Source organism: Myodes glareolus, chromosome 11 (genome assembly GCF_982192425.1).
Source record: "Myodes glareolus chromosome 11, mMyoGla1.1, whole genome shotgun sequence".
Taxonomy (NCBI): Eukaryota; Metazoa; Chordata; class Mammalia; order Rodentia; family Cricetidae; genus Myodes; species Myodes glareolus.
The window spans coordinates 23,736,381-23,754,571 of record NC_142036.1 but is presented as its reverse complement, the minus strand read 5'-3'; the positions used below and the strand labels follow the sequence as shown (position 1 = coordinate 23,754,571).

The 18,191-nt window shown below is 47.6% G+C and overlaps 2 protein-coding genes across 3 annotated transcripts; both read left to right on the top strand.

The window, feature by feature from the left end:
- The first annotated feature begins 6,115 nt into the window (after positions 1-6,115).
- LOC146892470 (interferon alpha-inducible protein 27-like protein 2A) lies at positions 6,116-17,693 on the top strand. Of its 2 annotated transcripts, XR_015739207.1 has the most exons (5): positions 6,116-6,279; positions 6,396-6,425; positions 6,925-7,086; positions 7,543-7,683; positions 17,622-17,693. XR_015739207.1 is itself a non-coding variant. In XM_085697868.2 (4 exons), exons 1-4 carry the CDS (start codon positions 6,273-6,275, stop codon positions 7,614-7,616), a joined length of 273 nt encoding a protein of 90 aa, XP_085553994.2. In that variant the 5' UTR covers positions 6,124-6,272; the 3' UTR covers positions 7,617-7,754. The 2 variants fall into 2 exon arrangements, 1 of the variants encoding a protein (XP_085553994.2); XM_085697868.2 differs by lacking the exon at positions 17,622-17,693 and having other exon boundaries at positions 6,124-6,279; positions 7,543-7,754.
- On the top strand, positions 16,111-17,693 carry LOC148120460 (interferon alpha-inducible protein 27-like protein 2A). Its single transcript, XM_087911554.1, has 4 exons — positions 16,111-16,235; positions 16,353-16,382; positions 16,879-17,040; positions 17,491-17,693. The coding sequence occupies exons 1-4, from the start codon at positions 16,229-16,231 to the stop codon at positions 17,553-17,555; spliced, it is 264 nt and encodes an 87-aa protein (XP_087767680.1). The 5' UTR covers positions 16,111-16,228; the 3' UTR covers positions 17,556-17,693.
- Positions 17,694-18,191: the final 498 nt, after the last annotated feature.

Below are 18,191 nucleotides of genomic sequence, written 5' to 3'. Positions count from 1 at the left end.
AATGATAGTCACACTCTTGGAACTCTGAGAGTCAAGGGCTTGATCTTCAGGGAAAGATTCGGAAGACTTCCAGCAGGAGGGACAAATAGATGCCCCAGGGAGAGGCACCCAGAAATCTCTCAGGGGGAGCGCAGCAGAGACATAAGGCTGTGTGAGGGCATCAGCTAGGTCAGGTTTGATGGCTGCACTAACTCAATCACTTCCAGGCAATCAAGGAGAAGCTCTGTCAGGTCATTGTCCATCAGCAGGATGGCTGGGGTTCTGGATGAAGTTTTCCAGAAAGAGGTGTGGGGCTGGTCCAGGAGTAGTGGTTGATAATGCATCATTCAGGCATTTGATACCCACCTCTCTGGAGTGGTCCCTCTAGAGGGCCTCCATAAAGCAGATGGGGTTAGGAATCGATCCTAGTCCTAAGTCAGTTTCTCAGCTTCCTAATTAGCATAGCAGTAGTGGCCAAAGGACAGTAACAGGATCAAGTCTGTTGGACAGATAGGCCACTGGTCTCTTCTTGGGTCCCATTATCTGAGCTAGGATGTCCCCCACCTTTGAAATCATTTACTTAGGGCAGGATGCCCTCGATAACCTTCCTTACTGGGGTCTCTGATTTCCCTTCTGGGATTTCTTTCATAGGTCTTTGTGAGCATGGCTAATACTGCTGAGGTCAATCTTTGGTTTTGCATTTTCTCCTACAGAAGTCATGGTTATGTTAACACTTTCAGCAGTCTCCAGTGATTAGGGCTTCATCATATCAGACTTGGGAAGTTCCTTTCTACTAACTGGGGCTGACAGCAGAAGAAAACCGAGACTATAGCTGGCTGCATTTCTGTTCTTTCTGTGCTTATGGGAGTAAAATTCAAGTGAGGGTCACAGAAGCGCCTTGGGACCCTGTGGGTGATTCCGGGGACTCTTGTGTTAAGTCTCTCACCTAGACACACTGGTAAATTTTCTATAAGTATCCTTCAATCCTTGTAAAAAGGAGCTGGGAAAAATTGCTCAGAGCCTGCTTTCCTTGGGCAATGCTGGAGTCTCAGTCAGGTCAGGAAGAAGAGAAAACGCACTCTAAGAATAATATACTGTCTGGCAGTGATCCTCGGCCAGGACCCAGGATGGTTTTTCTGCTCCCATGCCTGAGTCTGTCCCAAGTAGAAAACTCTACATCACTCTGAGACCTAGTGTAATCAGTGAGGCATTTCCCGCATACTAAGCATGGTCAAGATCTATGCTGGACATACAAAGGGGAAGACAGTTCCCTCCAGTGAGGCTGTGCAACCGAGAGAACAAGCAGAGGTTTCAGGTTTCTGTGGTAACTGGGCTGAGACAAAAGGTTAGAGTGCAGGTCACCAGTAACAATCACTGGATACATAGTGCAAGGGTGGTTGGAATGCAAACCAGGCTCTGGCGATGAGACCAGTGGCTCAAAGCAGGATGCCATGCTAAATCCTCATAGGGACTGAACCCACCTACACCTGCCTGGTCGATTCAGGTCAATTCCCCGTGCAGGGAGTAGCCACTGAGGAGGTGACAGGGCAAAGAGCAACTTCTGTTTGCACGCTGAGATCTTTTCAGTTAAGCGCTAACCTACCCCTGTATCTCTGTGAGAGATAGTGGGAGAAAGGTGAGACTAACCCACCCAAGCCCAGGGAACAGAGGCGACAGTCCCTGCTCAACCTTCACCACACAAACAGCGCACATGATGATAAGGAAAACTCTGGCAACACCTTGGTTTTATTTCTTATTTCCAATTAGGATTCTGACACTGGCAGATCGTCTTTTGGGGTTAACTGATCCCTTCCAAAGTTCACCAACCAGGGAGATGTCACCTCTGCTTCCCTGTCCTCTAAACAGAGAAGAACTGGATCTCACACAGGTGCCATTACACTATCCAGAAGAGAAGATCCTGCACATCCCAAGAGGACAGATCGTTCCCTGCGGTTAACTGATGACTCTCAGGGTTGGAGACATTGTGGGGGGTGTGTCCTCTGCTTACCTGTCTGCATCTGTGAGGACAGAAGGGCTAGATATCTTAGAGATGCCATTATGCTGACACAAGGGTAGATCCTATAGACGCCAGGAAGACAGAATGTCTCCTGGGGTTAACTGAATGTTTTCTAGATTGAACAAGCTGGTACCTGTCCCTTCTCCCTTCATGTCCTCTTCTCTGAGGAGAGAAGAGCTGGAACTCTGAGAGATGCCCATCACACTGGCCACCAGGGCAGATCCTGCAGAGTCTAGGAGGACTTTAGATGACACGGAGAGTCCTGTAGCTCCTGGGGAAGAAACAAGTGACGAAAAATGTCAGATGGGATCAAACTGCGTCCCAGAGGGTCATCGTGGCCAGCATCAGTCAGATGGCCTAAGGCACAACATCTCCACCGCATAGCTACTTCCAAAGTCTCTGGGATCTGTCTCCAGCACAATTACTTTTGCAAGAAACAAAAGGAAGTCCATAATTGTACTCTAGGGAATACCATTCCAACTGATATCATCCCTGTCTGTTAGGGAAGTAGGCTGAACCCAAGGTGGAGGTTTGTCCCCCGGATAATCCTTCCCTCCCTCTTCCACATCCCCTGCTAAAACCCTGACAGATGACAAAGCAGGAAATGAGAAGCTGGACTGTGTTGCAATCCCTGTTGTTCTCCTGCCATGATACTTACCCACTGACTACAGAGTGGCCACCAGGCTACCAGCTGCAACTCCACCCCCATTAGCAATAGCTGATAAGACATCTTCTTAGCTGCTGGAGAAAAGGCAGCAATTCCTGCCCCAGTGAAGCCCACAGCGCCCAGCAGCTATGATCATGGCTGTGGGAAGAGGCTGGTGTCAGGTGGATTTGTGGAAAGGGACTCACAATACCCTGGGTCAGAATGGGAAAGGACTGCTGGGGTCTGGAGAAGGAGAGGATGAGCAGAGCAGACTGGGCCAGGGCTTTTCCTCTTCCCTCTAAGGCCTCCTTGGGGAAACCTTAAGCACAGGTGGAAAGTGGGGCCAGAGGCAGCTCTGAACCAGAGAGCCAGGACTCAGGAATCAGGGAGCATAGGCAACGAGTTGATCTTTGTCACTGCTGATGGAGTCCTGGGCAGGCTCTGATGGGTAGCAAGACCTTCACCAGGAAAGTTGCTGTTGAGGCCTCAGTGTCTGTCCTGGTCTCATATTTGGGTAAGAGAATGGCCCAATATATGTGTTTGCCGAAGATAATATCTTTTCCAGGAGACAGGCGATCCATGGGACACAATCACTGAGTCTGGAGGAGGCATCAAGAGCCCTGCTGTGTCTCCAGTGAACAAGTCAGGAGCCACCAAGCTGATGGGGCCTGCATACCATGTCTAGTATGTTCTAACTCTCTGCTCAACTCAGCCATACAGCACTCTATACATCTCTAAGTTAGCTTGAGAAGGTCATTTTTATAAAGGAAAAAGAGGAGCTCCAAAAAGTTTAAAGTTTTTCACCAGGCATCAAGTTGGCTATTCTTAAACAAGGAGGTGGATACCTGCTAGAGATGTGGCGCGTGACTACAGTATACTCCACCATTGCGACAGGTCCTTCTTTCTAACCACTTCCTTCCTCCCACCTACAGCCTTGACCAGCACCTGCAGGGAAGGCTCCTGGAGCAACATGGGCTGCTTCCTGGCTCCCTTTTTACAGGGAGGGTGGGAGTTGACTTGCAACCCTTCCCAGAAGATATTTACCACCCTCAAGCACAGCAAAAGCAGCCTTGGCTAGAAAGGAAAAGTAAATCCTATAGAGACAGCACTGTCTCCTCCTCCATCATGCTTAAAGGAAGGACAGAGCCCTGTCTATTCTTCCCTGAGACAGAGGACCCACATGCATTTGTCTGACCTGGGGAGGCACAGGGAGCTTGACTCTGGAGATCTCAGACATCTCGGATGGATTTTGCTCTGTTTTTTTGCTTTCAGGGCTCCTGACAAGATGTTTACAAACTTCAGGTGCTCCAGAGCCCAGGGCAGTGTGGGCAAACAGGGTGAGCCCTGGAGGGAAAATGTTACTGTTTGGGAAGTGTCAGAAGCACATCCTCCATGAATTATCTGCTGTGTGGTCTAGAGAAATCCCCAAGTGCATCTGCCCTGGGGATAGAAAGGAAAAGAACACTGGCTGCACAGAAGACTGTGTGTGCTTTCAGAATCCATGTCTCTAGGTTCTTCTAGGGACACAGGTGGAGAGCCGTGCAAAAGAAAAAATCTGTCTGCAGAAACACACACACACACACACACACACACGTTGACACTAAAACCCTGTAATTTTGGGTTGAAAGTGAAGATATCTGTGAGGAAAATAAACGAATACAGGTGAAGAGGGGCCGACACAAAATGAAGAAAAAACTGAGGTATCTAACTGTTAAAATCCACACATTGTTGAAATCGCCACCCTGCATTGTAGAATCAGAAGGACAAACAGTTTGGGGAGAGTGGAAGAAAAGTGAATTCTTCTGTTAAATCAAAGCGATATGAGAACAGAATAAAGCACCCCGATCCAGACCCCAGGAACCAAGGCCTCTGAGAAGGACCTTATAAAGCATGTAGGTGTGTGCTGTTAGAAAATCAAAGTCCAGGATGATGCTAGGGTCTGGTCTCCTTCAATGCCAGAGAGGAGGTCATAGTGTGAGAGCGGGCAGCAAAGGGCAGGATGCTGTATTCTGTCTCACTATCTCCTCACACCCACTCTCGAGCCTCCTTGGTCACACTCCATGGGACCCAGCTAGAGCGGTGCCCAAGACTGCACCTCTGCTTGACCATAGCTGTTGAAGCTGTTATTTTGCTGACAAGGGAAGCCACTAGTGTGCCTGTTCCAGACAATGCCATGGAGCCCAGTAGAGGTTCCAAACAAACCCTAATCTCTTCATGGAATTGGAGTTTTGCTGAAGTGACTGGGGACCAAGTGGTGGATTCCCACCATCCAACCTGGAAATCCCTGAGACTCCAGCATGGATAGAGTACCCGGTCAGAGTTATTGGTAACAGTGCAAAATCCTGGACCTGTTTAATAGACGGGGGCTCAGGATCCATTTCAGCCACTGCAAGTGATTTGCACAGAGTGAACGACTCCATGGGAAAGACATGCACGTCCAGCTCCTGACAAATGGCAAGCTCTCACAATATTGCTCTAAACCTTGGAGCTCATCTCACCTAATCTGGAGCCTACAGGGGCAGCTGAAGCTTTGGGTCCCTTCCTCCTAGCCAGGCACTCTTGATGGTGCCTTCATGAGAACAAAAGAAGGGTCAGAGAGTGAGGTTACACTGGCCTCCTCTCAACCTTGAAGGGACTTAGCCACCAAGGCTAGGGGCTCCAGGAAGGACCAAACTGTCTCCTGTCCTTACCCAGTATATATATCTGAATATCCTGAAATGACACCGCCACCAACCACGACCCAGTCCAAGCATCTGTCTACCCCTGCTGGATCTTGAATGTGTTTCTGTTAAATTCATTTCTTTTCAGAGTGGAAAATCCATCCTTGCTTGAAGACATAGCTAGAGATACACGACCGCCAATTAAATAAGTTTTCTTTTCCCTTGTTCTCTCCAGGCCTACAAAGTTCACTCTGGCTGAAGACACACCCAGTGATCTAAGACAGCCAAGGAGTTAGGTTTCATATTCCCTGATATCTCCAGACGTGAAAAATTCGCACTGTTGAAGACATACCCGGTGATCCAAGGCAGCCCATGACATAGCGTTCACTTTCCCTGATCTTCCAGTCCTGAAAAATATCCAGTCTGGTTGAAGATGTAGACACTAGTGAACTTAAAATTTCTAAGTCTGACCAAAACATCCATGAATGGAGCAAGAACACAAGGGATAATGAGGAGAGAAGAAGAAACACCGGACATCACAAGTCTCAGGCTGTGGCTGGCCCTCTGATCACAGGGGTAAAATTGATCTCCAATATAACTTCTTGTGTCATCACCATGATGCCCACACTCCTTTCTGCCTCCCCATCCCTGTAAAGCTGCATGGCTGCTATGGGCTGGAGATAAAAATGTAAAATGTACGGTGGGCAGAAGAGGGGTGGTTGAGTGTGTGTGTGTGTGTTTTAAAAAATCAGTCAGGATAGAAGCAAATCTAAGGGAAGCCATCTACTCAGAAGTAGGCAGTTGGGTGGAGCAAGTACCTGCTTCCCCTATTGCTTTCAAACCAATACCAGGGAGCTGACTCATTGCAAGGGACGGGCCATGTCTCTATTGGTTCAGGAGCAAGGGTCTGCCCCTCTCTTCTCAGATTTAAGTCACTTCCTAAAGTAACCAGCTGAGAAGGCATCTCACCATGTTGGGTAAGTAGACCTCAGCGCTGGCGTGGGCTGGGAACTGGGCTCCCTGACCCAAACCTGCCAAGAACTCATTGATCTCAACAACGCTAACCTTCTGTACCCACTCCATCTCTCCCTAGGAACACTCGCAGGTGCTGCATTAGGAGCTGGTATGTTTCTTGTGCCTGCTGTGAGGCTGTGTGGGCTTTGTGCTTTGTGGTGGGCTCTTCTCCACTTCCTAACTTCTGCTGAATTCTGGAGCTGCCTGGGGGAAGAGCCAGGGCCAGAGCTGTGCTCACTCACTCTGGGGATGAGCTTCAAGGTTCCTGTATGTTTCTCCTCCAGGCTTTATATAAAATGTACAGCAAGTTAGAAGTATGTTGAACAGGAGGAAGGGCAGCTAGTTAAAACTGGAGTAGTTAATCAACGCTTCACAGATGTGAGGTTCAGGGAGGGATGCTGCATCCTACAAGTTCACGCAACTTGATAAGACTCTGGCTCTGTCAGATCCTGCACTGACCTCTTGGCCTCCACCTGGCTCCCTGCCCTATCCTGCTTTACCTTTGGACCCTTTCCCTGCTGTTGGAAAAGAATGACTTCAAAATAGTCCAGGAATTCTTGAGTGGGTCTTTCCCCTGAGCCCACACCACCCAACTCCTCTCCCTACAGCTGTGGGTGTGGGAGCTGCACCTGTAGTCCTGACTGCCATGGGCTTCACGGGGACAGGGATAGCAGCAGCATCCATAGCAGCCAAGCTGATGTCAGCAGCAGCCATTTCCAACGGGGGTGGAGTTGCAGCAGGAAGCATGGTGGCAGCAATGCAGTCAGCAGGTAAGTGACCCTCCAGGCAGGATGACTGGAGAGACAGCCTAGGATGGCATCTCACTTCCTCTCCCTCCTTTCCCACCTTTTATATCACCTGTGTCTTCTAATTCTGCCCCTGCTATCTGGTTCATTATGAGTGAGGCTGGGGTATGGTGTTGAGTAAGGACTGCTGGATTTCAGAGCAGTAAAGAGCCCTGGTCCAACATTCATGCTTCCTGGGCTCTGAGTCTTCTCTAACTGGGTGTCCTTCTCCAAGGTATCCCTTTTGTACTGCAATATAGAGGGGACATTCTCTCTGGAGAGCTCTTTCTCCTGTATCTCAGTTTACCCAAATCTGTCTTCTCCTTCTGGTCTACTTTGAATATCTCTGTGTAAAGCAGAGCCCTACGGTTCCTACAAAAAGGCAGTGGGGCATTTCTAAGTGTCAGTCCACTGACTGTCTCTGCACTGTTTCCTTCCCAGGTGTCCTTGGAGTCTCTGCATCCACTAACATGATCCTTGGTACTGTGGGGGCAGTTGTTGGAGTCTTGCTTTGAACTTAAAAGATAACACCTCTACCAGTTGACCCCAAAGATTATACGACGTATCTAGAAGACAGTGTACCTCAAGATGATCTTCAAAATCCTCTCACTGACAACATAGAAAAAATGAAAAATAAAGGCCTTTTACTAGTATCCCTGTCTTTGCTTGTCGTGGCTCTTTGAAGGGGTTTTATGACTGAGAGTTTCAATTTTCAATTCTTCAGGTTTCCTGAGCCATATTCTGGCTGGAGATCTAATGGATGTTGGCCAGCACACAGCCAAAAGGGGGAAAGCTTCATGTGGCCGCTGCCTTAGTTATGATGGTCTATGTATCATGGGTATTGCTTTGCGTCTTTATAAACCTCACTGTGTTTCTTATTAAAGGTTGGGCTAAATGAGGCTTCCATTCTGGGGCAAAGGTGTAGGTAGCCACAAACATTGACTCCAAAGCTCTTGAACCTTCGCCATCAATGGTTCTCAAAATGCAGGCCGATGAGCAGAACAGACCTAACCCACTGTACAGCTGAAAGACTGACAGAGAGCTAACAGGGATGCACTGGGTGGAAAGTGGGGCCAGAGGCAGGCTCTGAACCAGAGAGCCAGGACTCAGGAATCAGGGAGCATAGGCAAAGAGTTGATGTTGTCACTGTAGATAGAGTCCTGGGTTGGCTCTGATGGGTAGCAAGAATCTTATCAGGGAAGTTGCTGTTGAGACCTCAGTGTCTGTCCTGGTCTCATATTTGGGTAAGAGATTGGCCCAATGTATGTGTTTGCAGAGGATCACATTTGCCCAGGAGACAGAAGATCCATGGGACACAACTGTTGAGACAGGAGTAGGCGTCAAGAGTCCTGCTGTCTCTCCAGTGAGCTGGTCAGGAGCCAGCTAGCTGATGGGGCCTGCATAGCAGGTCTATTACTTTCCAACTCTCTGCTCATCTCAGGCATACAGAACCCTAGTCATCTCTAAGTTACCTTGACAAGGTCATTTTTATAGAGGAAAAGTAGGAGCTTGAAGGAGTTTCAATCCATTCCCCAGGTGTTATTCCTTTGGTCTCTGATCCCTTTAAGGGACAAGCCATGCCCACTCCCAGTGACCTCTGACCTCTCGTCGGCATCTTTAATCTCTTACTGTCCTCTCTTTTGAGTGTGCACACGTGTCTCCCTGTCTCTGTGTCTCTGTCTATGTCTCTCTCTCTTTCTCTCTTTTAAGTAATAAATGTTCAGCCTTATTTCTATTTACTGTGTCTTGTAAGCCTTTTACCCACCGCCTGCTCACCCGCCCGCTTGGGTAGCTCTCCTGGCCGCATGGCAGGACCAGCCTGCCTGGGATGAGCCACCGCTCTGCTGCTAGCTGCTGGTAATTTGCACCACTCTGGCAGCCATTTTTGCCGGGCTAGCGGCTGCTCTGCAAGCCCTCCGCCCGGGGACTGCTAGCCTTGTACTGCCGTGCCAGGATTATTTAAAGAATATTACCAGGCATCCAGATGACTATTCTAAACAAGGAGGTGGGCACCTGCTAGAGAAATGGCCCGTGATTACAGTATAGTCCACCCTTGTGTCAGGACCTTCTTTCTAGCCACTTTCTTCCACCCATCTACAGCCTTGCCCAGCACCTGCAGAGAAGCTTCCTGGGGCAACATGGGCTACTTCCTGGCTCCCTGTTTACAGGGAGAGTGGGAGTGGACTTGCACCCCTGCCCAGAAGATACTTTCCTTCCTCAAGGACAGCAACCTTGGCTAGAAAGGAAAAGAAAATCCTGTGAGAGGCTCAGCACTGTCCCCTCCCCCATCCTGCTTACAGGAAGGACTGAGCCCTGTCTGATCTTCCCTGAGAGAGAGGACTCACATGCATCTGTCTGCCCTGAGGAGGCACAGGCTACTTGGCTCTGGTGAACTCAGACATCTCAGATGAATTTTCTCTGTTCTTCCATGATTTGCCTGCTTGCTGTTTGCCTGTTGTGGGGAAGGAAGTCTGATGTGGTTACCTTTTCTTTTCCCTGTAGACCCCAATGCAGGTTAGGGTCAAACTAAACAAAACCAAAACCAGCTGGGGATACAGACTGATAAGGAAATGACTGTCGTGGCTCCATGTAAAAAGAGAAAAAGAACACTAGTCCTGTGGGTATCACTAGATAGCATGTGATAGCCTCTCTCGGTGAGCACAGAGTCCTCGGACTGTTATTGAGTACCCGGGTTGTAATTAGGAGTCTTCGCTTGACATATGGAGGGCTTGTCTTCCATCATGGTCAGGAGCACAATAGCAGGCAGGCAGTCACAGGAGGATTTTGAAACCTCAGAATCTCAACCCAGTGACACACCCCCTCCAACAAGGCCACACTTCCTATATGGTCCCCAAATCTTCTACCAACTAGGGACCAAACAGGGTAATATGTGAGTCTTTGGGTTCTATTCTCATCCAAACACAATAGCTATCATGGTAGGTCCTTCCCTTCACATAGTGCTGCTGGTTGATAGGAAGCAGTTTCAGTGCTTGACAGTGTGGATTTTCACTCCTCCTTGTCCCTACAGGAAGCAGAAAATCTCTAGGGCAGAGAAAGAAGTCCTTCATGGTAGGGTCTAATTGGATTGAGGCAGTGCCTCTGTTGGGTCCAGGGGGGTCGCGCAAAGATGAGAACACCACCAAGTCTAATAAACCAAAAGCAAACTTTATTCCAGAAACCAGATCCCAGGAAAACCAAAAGCAACTCGGAAAAATAAAAAGCAAAAAGTAAAACACCGCGGGGCGCAAAAACTTATCAGCTAGCTGAGACCACAGGCAGAATTCAGGCTTCTGACACTGTGGCAAACGGCTGGTTTTTGAACCTACTTTTTATAGCAGGGGCACCAGGCATTATCCCTGATCAAAAGAATTTTACAACCTTGTCCTGACCCTTGGGTTGGTCAGCGGAGACCCTAAAGAGGGGAATGAGTGCTAGTGTCCATGAGTAATTAGGCAGCCATCATGAAATATGTTTTAGGAGAGACTACAACGAAACTCACTAATTGCAAGAAAACATATATCTTTAGCAATTTGTCAGAAAGGGGGCTGCTTGTAACATTAGAAGGTTAATAAATTAGGATTCTTGGACTGAGAACTTAGAAGAAAAGTCTTTCTCATTATTTTTAGGTAAATTTTCAGATATTGACTGCCATACTTTACAACCTTCATTATCAGAGCTCATTAAAACCTTCTTTTATTTATCCACTGTTTCCTGGTATCCCCGAGTACAAACTGAGGTCATGCCTCTCCTCTGGTAGTGCCTGTCTCTCATAACAGAGACAGTGTCTGACTCAGAGGTCACATATCTCTGTCTCCTAAGGGTTAACTGTTTGTTAAGGACAGTCAAGACACTACCCTCAGTTTACAGGGAGATGCTCTGGCCTTGTAATAAAAAAGTCAGTTGCAAATAGCTAACGTGATGGAGATTTCCCAGGCATCCGAGAAAGTAATCCCTGTGAAGATTGATCTGTGATCTGCTGAGAAAGTTGTTGATAGTTTACTTAGGTTTACAGCTTTATGTGTCCTTCTTTCTACATCCTAAACTTTTACCTTTTAATCTTTAGTGTCTATATTTCTATTTCTATATTTTTATTCTTGTCTTCAGACCCTTCACCTCTGTGATACAAACTTGTTAACTGAAGTTACTTTTTTGCATGTGTGTGACATGGTTTCTTTGTGTAGCTTTGGCTGTCCTGGAACTCAATGTCTAGACCAGGCTGGTCTTGAACCCAGAGATCTGCCTGTCTCTCATTTCCAAATTAAGGAATTACAGGCATGCACTACCACCACCTGGCTGAAGGCTACTTAAGAGACTTGTTTGGATGAAATGAGGTACCAGTGAACGACCTCCGGAGCGGGGAGACTCTCACTCAAGTCTCAGGAATACACGACCACTCAGGAACTTATGAGAGACTCCTTGCTGCAATCACACGAGGTTTATTGACAGGACAGGAACCAGTGTACTGGGCCCGAAACTCATTTTTCACACAGGGGTAAAGTGTTCAACACCCAGTAGCTGGAGAAGGGGTATTTAAGGGAAGAAACCATAAAATTTTAAAAATACCAGTGATCATTGAAAAATTCTGAAAATACCAGTGATAATCACAAAGGGATAACTTAAGATTATTCTCAAAATTATAACCTAACTTTATCTTCAGATAGTTCCTGAGACAGAGTAACTGAACTGGCTAATCTAGATTTTTGATTCTTCTCTACCTGCTTAGATTTTTTTTTTTTTTGCTTTATTTTTTTCTGCTAGAGATTTGGCTCTATTTTTTCTGCTAGAGGGGTCTGGATTTATCCGGATCTTACACCAGTTCATTGTTCACTTCTCTAGGAAGCCTTCTCAAACCCCTTTGGACAGAATTCATTAATCTAAATATGGAGCTACCATATTAAGCCTTATTTGGGTACATATGAGTTCAGTGCCCAACAGTGTGAGCCTCCAGGCAGCATGCAAGATCCTGGTCCCCAGCAGACACTTGGGCCAGGATTGAAAACTCTGAAGCTGGTAGTGCCAGGAGGTCAAAGGTAACCCAGAGAGCTTAGACAGCTCTCTAGTGGCCTATGGGTTAAGCAAGAAGAAAAAAAGCTAGGTTTGTACAAGGCAGGTACTGAACTGCCAGGAGCGTTATCTGGAGGGCATGTGGACCCAGGGGCTCATGAGCATGGTTGGAAAGCATCTGCTGTTCACTGGAACTGGCAAGCAGGGGAGGTAGTTACCAGGCTGCCCTGGCCATGAAACATGAAAGCCTTTGCTCCAAAAGAAGTGCTATCTGTCCCAATAACAGCATGCTGGGCTCCACTGAAGGCCACAGAAGTAGCCAAGTGTTTTGGAGATATTTAGAACTTCAGTCTTGGGCCTCTTCTCACCATCACCCCCACAACTCTGAATTTCCTTTTAATTTACTGGCCATGGCAGAAGGAAAACCCTACAATTCCTCCTGCCCAGGGCCTTCAACAGTGGCCACTCTGGTCAATGAGGAAGAATAATGACAGGCATGGTGGCCGTGCCAGCAGTTTCAGTATTGAGACAACGGACAGGAAATCTGTCACAGGCTTAAGGACAATTAATTTTACTGGGCTACATACACAGTGACTCCTAAGCTAGCCTGGGCAATAGAGTCAGCCCCTGCTCCATTAAGGGAGGGCAAGAATGTTATCTTCCTCTGAGGTTATTAGACCACTTTAAGGAATTTATCAATGTAATATGTAGGGGTCGTCCTTCCACGCCACCCACATCCCACGAGTTCCATATTGTCCTAGGGGTTAAAGCATAAGACGCACACACACAGATACAGAGTTCCAGTCATCCTCAAGAAGAGAATGCCCCTTTATTCAACTAAATCCAGGGTTAAAATACCTTTGGCCCCAGTAAAGGAAAACACCTCCCACCCAGAGGGGGCTGGGGAAACTGGCCTCTGTGGGAGTTTTTCCCCAGGCAGGTGGTCGAGGGTTTAAGGCAATGTCAGACAGGTTAGATGGGCCTTGGCGCCTGAGCTTCTTTGAGGCAGGTTGAGAAATTACCATTTTAAAGTAAAATAGATCCCTCAGGCTAATGTACCAGGCTGTAGCAGAACCAAGGACAGAACTAGCAGGAAGCTTAGCTGGTTAGTGTAAACATTATTTGCATCCAGTATTTTGGTCTCAAGGATCAGGGAGGACAGGGTCCCACAGTAATAGTCTAAAATTGAGGCATGAATACATGCAATAATGTCCTACTGATCCTATATTATCTACTGTTCTGGATTCCATAACCATTTGGATTTCTGACACGCAGAAAGGAGAGGAAACTGTGGCCTGTTGTAGTCCTTGTTGAGTCTTGAGCTTTGCACACAACCCTGGCATACATTCCAGCCCCCTGGCACGGGAGCCGCAGTAGTCTGGACTCAAAATTCCAGCATGCCAGTTCCAAAGATGTCAGGACAACAATCACTGGGCATTTTCGTGGGCTCCCAGAGGCAAAACACGTGGTTTCTGGTTTGCATGTGCTCCCTGCTCTTTTGTCTTCCCGACATGTGCTCTGCCTCCAAAGAGCATCTTAATGAATGATGGACATTTTAATTCGGTTTGATCTAACCTAATTGGATTTCATTGCGCCAGCAGAGATGCCCCTCTTCACATTTTTTTCTAACTGTTCTCCGTGCCAATTCGGGGCTCAAGGTGGCTGTCTGATGCAGGGCCACTTACCTCCAGTGGGACAAACAGCCAAGACATAGGCAGGGCCCCCTGACAGGATGCTTCCAGCCTTCAGTGCTCCCAATGCAGATCCAAGCACAGATGTTCCAGATCCCAGGGCAGTCTGGGTTACCAGGGTGAGCCCTGGACGGAAAATATTACAATTTGGGATGTGTCAAAAGCACATCCTCCACGAATTACCTGCTGTGTGTTCTAGAGAAATTCTCAAGTGCATCTGCCTGGGGATAGAAAGGAAAAGAACACTGCCTGCACAGAAGACTGTGTGTGCTTTCAGAATCCATGTCTCTAGGTTCTTCTTAGGACACAGGTGGAGAGCCATGCAAAAGATAAAATCTGTCTGCAGAAACACACACACACACACACACACACACACACTGACACAAAATCCCTGAAATTTGTGCATGAAAGAGAAGATATCTGTGAGGAAAATAAATAAATAAAAGTAAAGAGGGGCCCACACACACTGGAGGAAGGAGTAAAGTATAGAAGCGTGTTGAAATCGACACGCTTCCTTGTAGATTCAGAAGGTCAAACAGTTTGGAAAAGAAAAAATGTGAATTTTTCTGGTACATCAGAGACATGAGAACAGAATATAGCACCCAGATCCAGACCCCAGGAACCAAGGTCTCTGAGTAGGACCTTATGAGGCATGTAGGTCTGTGCCATTAGGGAATCAATGCCCAGGTCGATGCTAGGGTCTGGTCTCCTTCAGGGCTTTCTCAGAGATGAGGCCAAGTGTGTGAGAGCAGGCAGCAAAGGGCAGGATGCTGTACTCTAAATCTCTATCTCCTCACTCCCCACTCTCGAGCCTCCTTGGTCACTTACCCTGAAAACCAGCTAGAATAGTGCCCGAGACTTAACCTCCAGTTTTGGCCACAGCTGTTGAAGCTGTTATCTTGCTGACAAGGGAAGCCACTGGTACACCTGTTCCAGACAATGCCATGGAACCCAGTAGAAGATTCAAACACAACCCGAATCTGTTCATGGAATTGGAATTTTGCTGATGATACTGGGGATTCAGAGGTGGATTCCCACCAGCCAACCTGGAAATCCCTGAGACTCCAGAGTGGATAGAGAACCCGGTCAGAGTCATTGGTAACAGTGCAAAATCCTGGACCTGTTTAATTTGGGAGCTCAGAAACCATTTCAGTCACTGCAAGTGATTTGAACAGAGTGAACGACTCCATGGCAAAGACATGCACGTCCACTCCTGAGAAATGACAAATGGCAAGATCTCACGATGTTGTTCTAACATTTGGAGCTCATCTCACCTACTCTGGAACCTACAGTGGCAGCTGAAGCCTTGGGTCCCTTCCTCCTAGCTAGGCACTCTTGATGGTGCTTTCATGACAACAAAAGATGGGTCAGAGAGTGAGGGTACACTGGCCTCCTCTCAACCTTGAAGGGACTTGGCCACCAAGGCGAGGGGCTCCAGGAAGGAGCAAATTGTCTCCTGACCTAACCCAGTATAGATTATCTGAGTATCCTGAAATGACACTTACCACCACCAACCACGACCCAATCCTAGCATCTGTGTACCCCCGCTGGATCTTGAATGTGTTTCTGTTAAATTCAGTTTTTTTCAGAGTGGAAAATCCATCCTTGCTTGAAGACATAGCTAGAGATGCATGGACGCCAATTAAATAAGCTTCCTTTACCTTTGTTCTCACCAGACCTGCAAAGTCCACTCTGGTGAAGACACACCCAGTGATCCAAGACAGCCAAGGAGTTAGGTTTCATTTTCCCTGATATCTCCAGACGTGAAAAATCTGCACTGTTGAAGACACTCCCGGTGATCCAAGGCAGCCGATGACATAGCTTTCACTTTCCCTGATCTTCCAGTCCTGAAAAATATCCAGTCTGGTTGAAGATGTAGACACTAGTGATCTTTACATTTCAAAGTCTGACCAAAACATCCATGAATGGAGCAAGAACACAAGGGATAATGAGGAGAGAAGAAGAAACACCGGACATCACAAGTCTCAGGCTGTGGCTGGCCCTCTGATCACAGGGGTAAAATTGATCTCCAATATAACTTCTTGTGTCATCACCGTGACGCCCACACTCCTTCCCACCTCCCCATCACTGTAAAGCTGCATGGCTGCTATGTGCTGGAGATAAAATGTAAAGATTAAGGTGGGCAGGGGAGGGGTCGTTGAGTGTGTGTGTGTGTCCATGTATCTGTGTGTGTGTGTGTGTTTTAAACATCAGTCAGGACAGAAATAAATCTACAGAAAGCTATCTACTCAGAAGTAGGCAGATGGGTGGAGCAAGTACCTGCTTCCCCTACTGCTTTCAAACCAACACCAGGGAGCTGACTCATTGCAAGGGGCAGACCATGTCTCTATTGGTTCAGGAGCAAGGGTCTGCCCCTCTCTTCTCAGATTTAAGTCACTTCCTAAAGTAACCAGCTGAGAAGGCATCTCACCATGTTGGGTAAGTAGACCTCAGCGCTGGCGTGGGCTGGGAACTGGGCTTCCTGACCCAAACCTGCCAAGAACTCACTGATCTCAACCAATGCTAACCTTCTGTATCCACTCCATCTCTCCCTAGGAACACTCGCAGGTGCTGCATTAGGAGCTGGTATGTTTCTTGTGCCTGCTGTGAGGCTGTGTGGGCTTTGTGCTTTGTGGTGGGCTCTTCTCCACTTCCTAACTTCTGCTGGATTCTGGAGCTGCCTGGGGGAAGAGCCAGGGCCAGAGCTGTGCTCACTCACTCTAGGGATGAGCTTCAAGGTTCCTGCCTAGTTTCTCCTCCAGGTTTTATATATAATGAACAGCAAGTAGAGAAGTATGTTGAACAGGAGGAAGGGCATCTAGTTAAAACTGGAGTAGTTAATCAACGCTTCACAGATGTGAGGTTCAGGGAGGGATGCTGCATTCTACAAGTTCACACAACTTGGTAAGGCTGTGTTAGATCCTCCAATGACCTCTTGGCCTCCACCTGGCTCCCTGCCCTATCCTGCTTTACCTTTGGACCCTTTCCCTGCTGTTTGGAAAAGAATGACTCCAAAACAGTCCAGGAATTCTTGAGTGGGTCTTTCCCCTGAGCCCACACCACCCAACTCCTCTCCCTACAGCTGTGGGTGTGGGAGCTGCACCTGTAGTCCTGACTGCCATGGGCTTCACGGGGACAGGAATAGCAGCAGCATCCATAGCAGCCAAGATGATGTCAGCAGCAGCCATTTCCAATGGGGGTGGAGTTGCAGCAGGAGGCCTGTTGGCAGCAATGCAGTCAGCAGGTAAGTGACCAAAATGACTGGAGAGACAGCCTAGGATGGCATCTCCCTTCCTCTCCCTCCTTTCCCACATTTTATATCACCTGTGTCTTCTAGTTCTGCCCCTGCTATCTGGTTCATTATGAGTGAGGCTGGGGTGTGGTGCTGAGTAAGGACTGCTGGATAACAGAGCAGTAAAGAGCCCTGGTCCAACATTCATGCTCCCTGGGCTCTGAGTCTTCCCTAACTGGGTGTCCTTCTCCAAGGTATCCCTTTTGTACTACAATATAGATGGGACATCCTCTCTGTAGAGCTTTTTCTCCTGTATCTCAGTTTACCCAAATCTGTCTTCTCGTTCTGGTCTATTTTGAATGTCTCTGTGTAAAGCAGAGCCCTATGGTTCTCACAAAAATGACAGTGGGGCATTTCTAAGTGTCAGTCCACTGACTGTCTCTGCACTGTCTCCTTTTCCAGGTTTCATTGCATCAACCAACACCATCATGGGTTCTGTGGGGACAACTGTTGCAGTCTTGCTTTGAACGTAAAGATAATACATCTACCAGTTGACCTCAAAGACTATACGGGTTGTCTAGGAGACAATGTACCCCAAGATGATCTTCAAAATCCTCTCACTGACATCAGAGAAAAAAATGAAAAATAAAGGCCTTTTGCTGGTGTCTCTGTCTTTGCTTGTTGTTGCTCTTCAAAGGGAGTTTTCCACTGGGAGTTTCAGTCTTCAGCTTTCCACAGCCAGATTCAGGCTGGAGATCAAATGGATGTTGGCCAGCACACAGAAAAAAGGGAGGAGGCTTCATGTGGTCCCTGCCTTAGTTATGATGGTCTGTGTGCCATGGGGGCTTTCTTTTTGGGTCTTTATGGACCTCACTGTGTTGCTTATTAAAGGTTGCACCAATAGAGGCTTTCATTCTATGGCAAAGGTGAGAGGTAGCCATGAACATTGATGTCAAAGCTCTTGGACCTTTGCCATCAATGGTTCTCAATAAGCAGGCGGATGAGCAGAACAGACCTAACCGACTGTACTGCTGAAAGACTGACAGAGGAGCTAACAGGGATGTACTAGGGTAAGAAAATGCCCTGGTACCAAAGGAAGGAGATAGAATCAAAAATGCTCACCTCCACACTATGTCTATAAAGTTGAAAAGGAGGCTGAAATT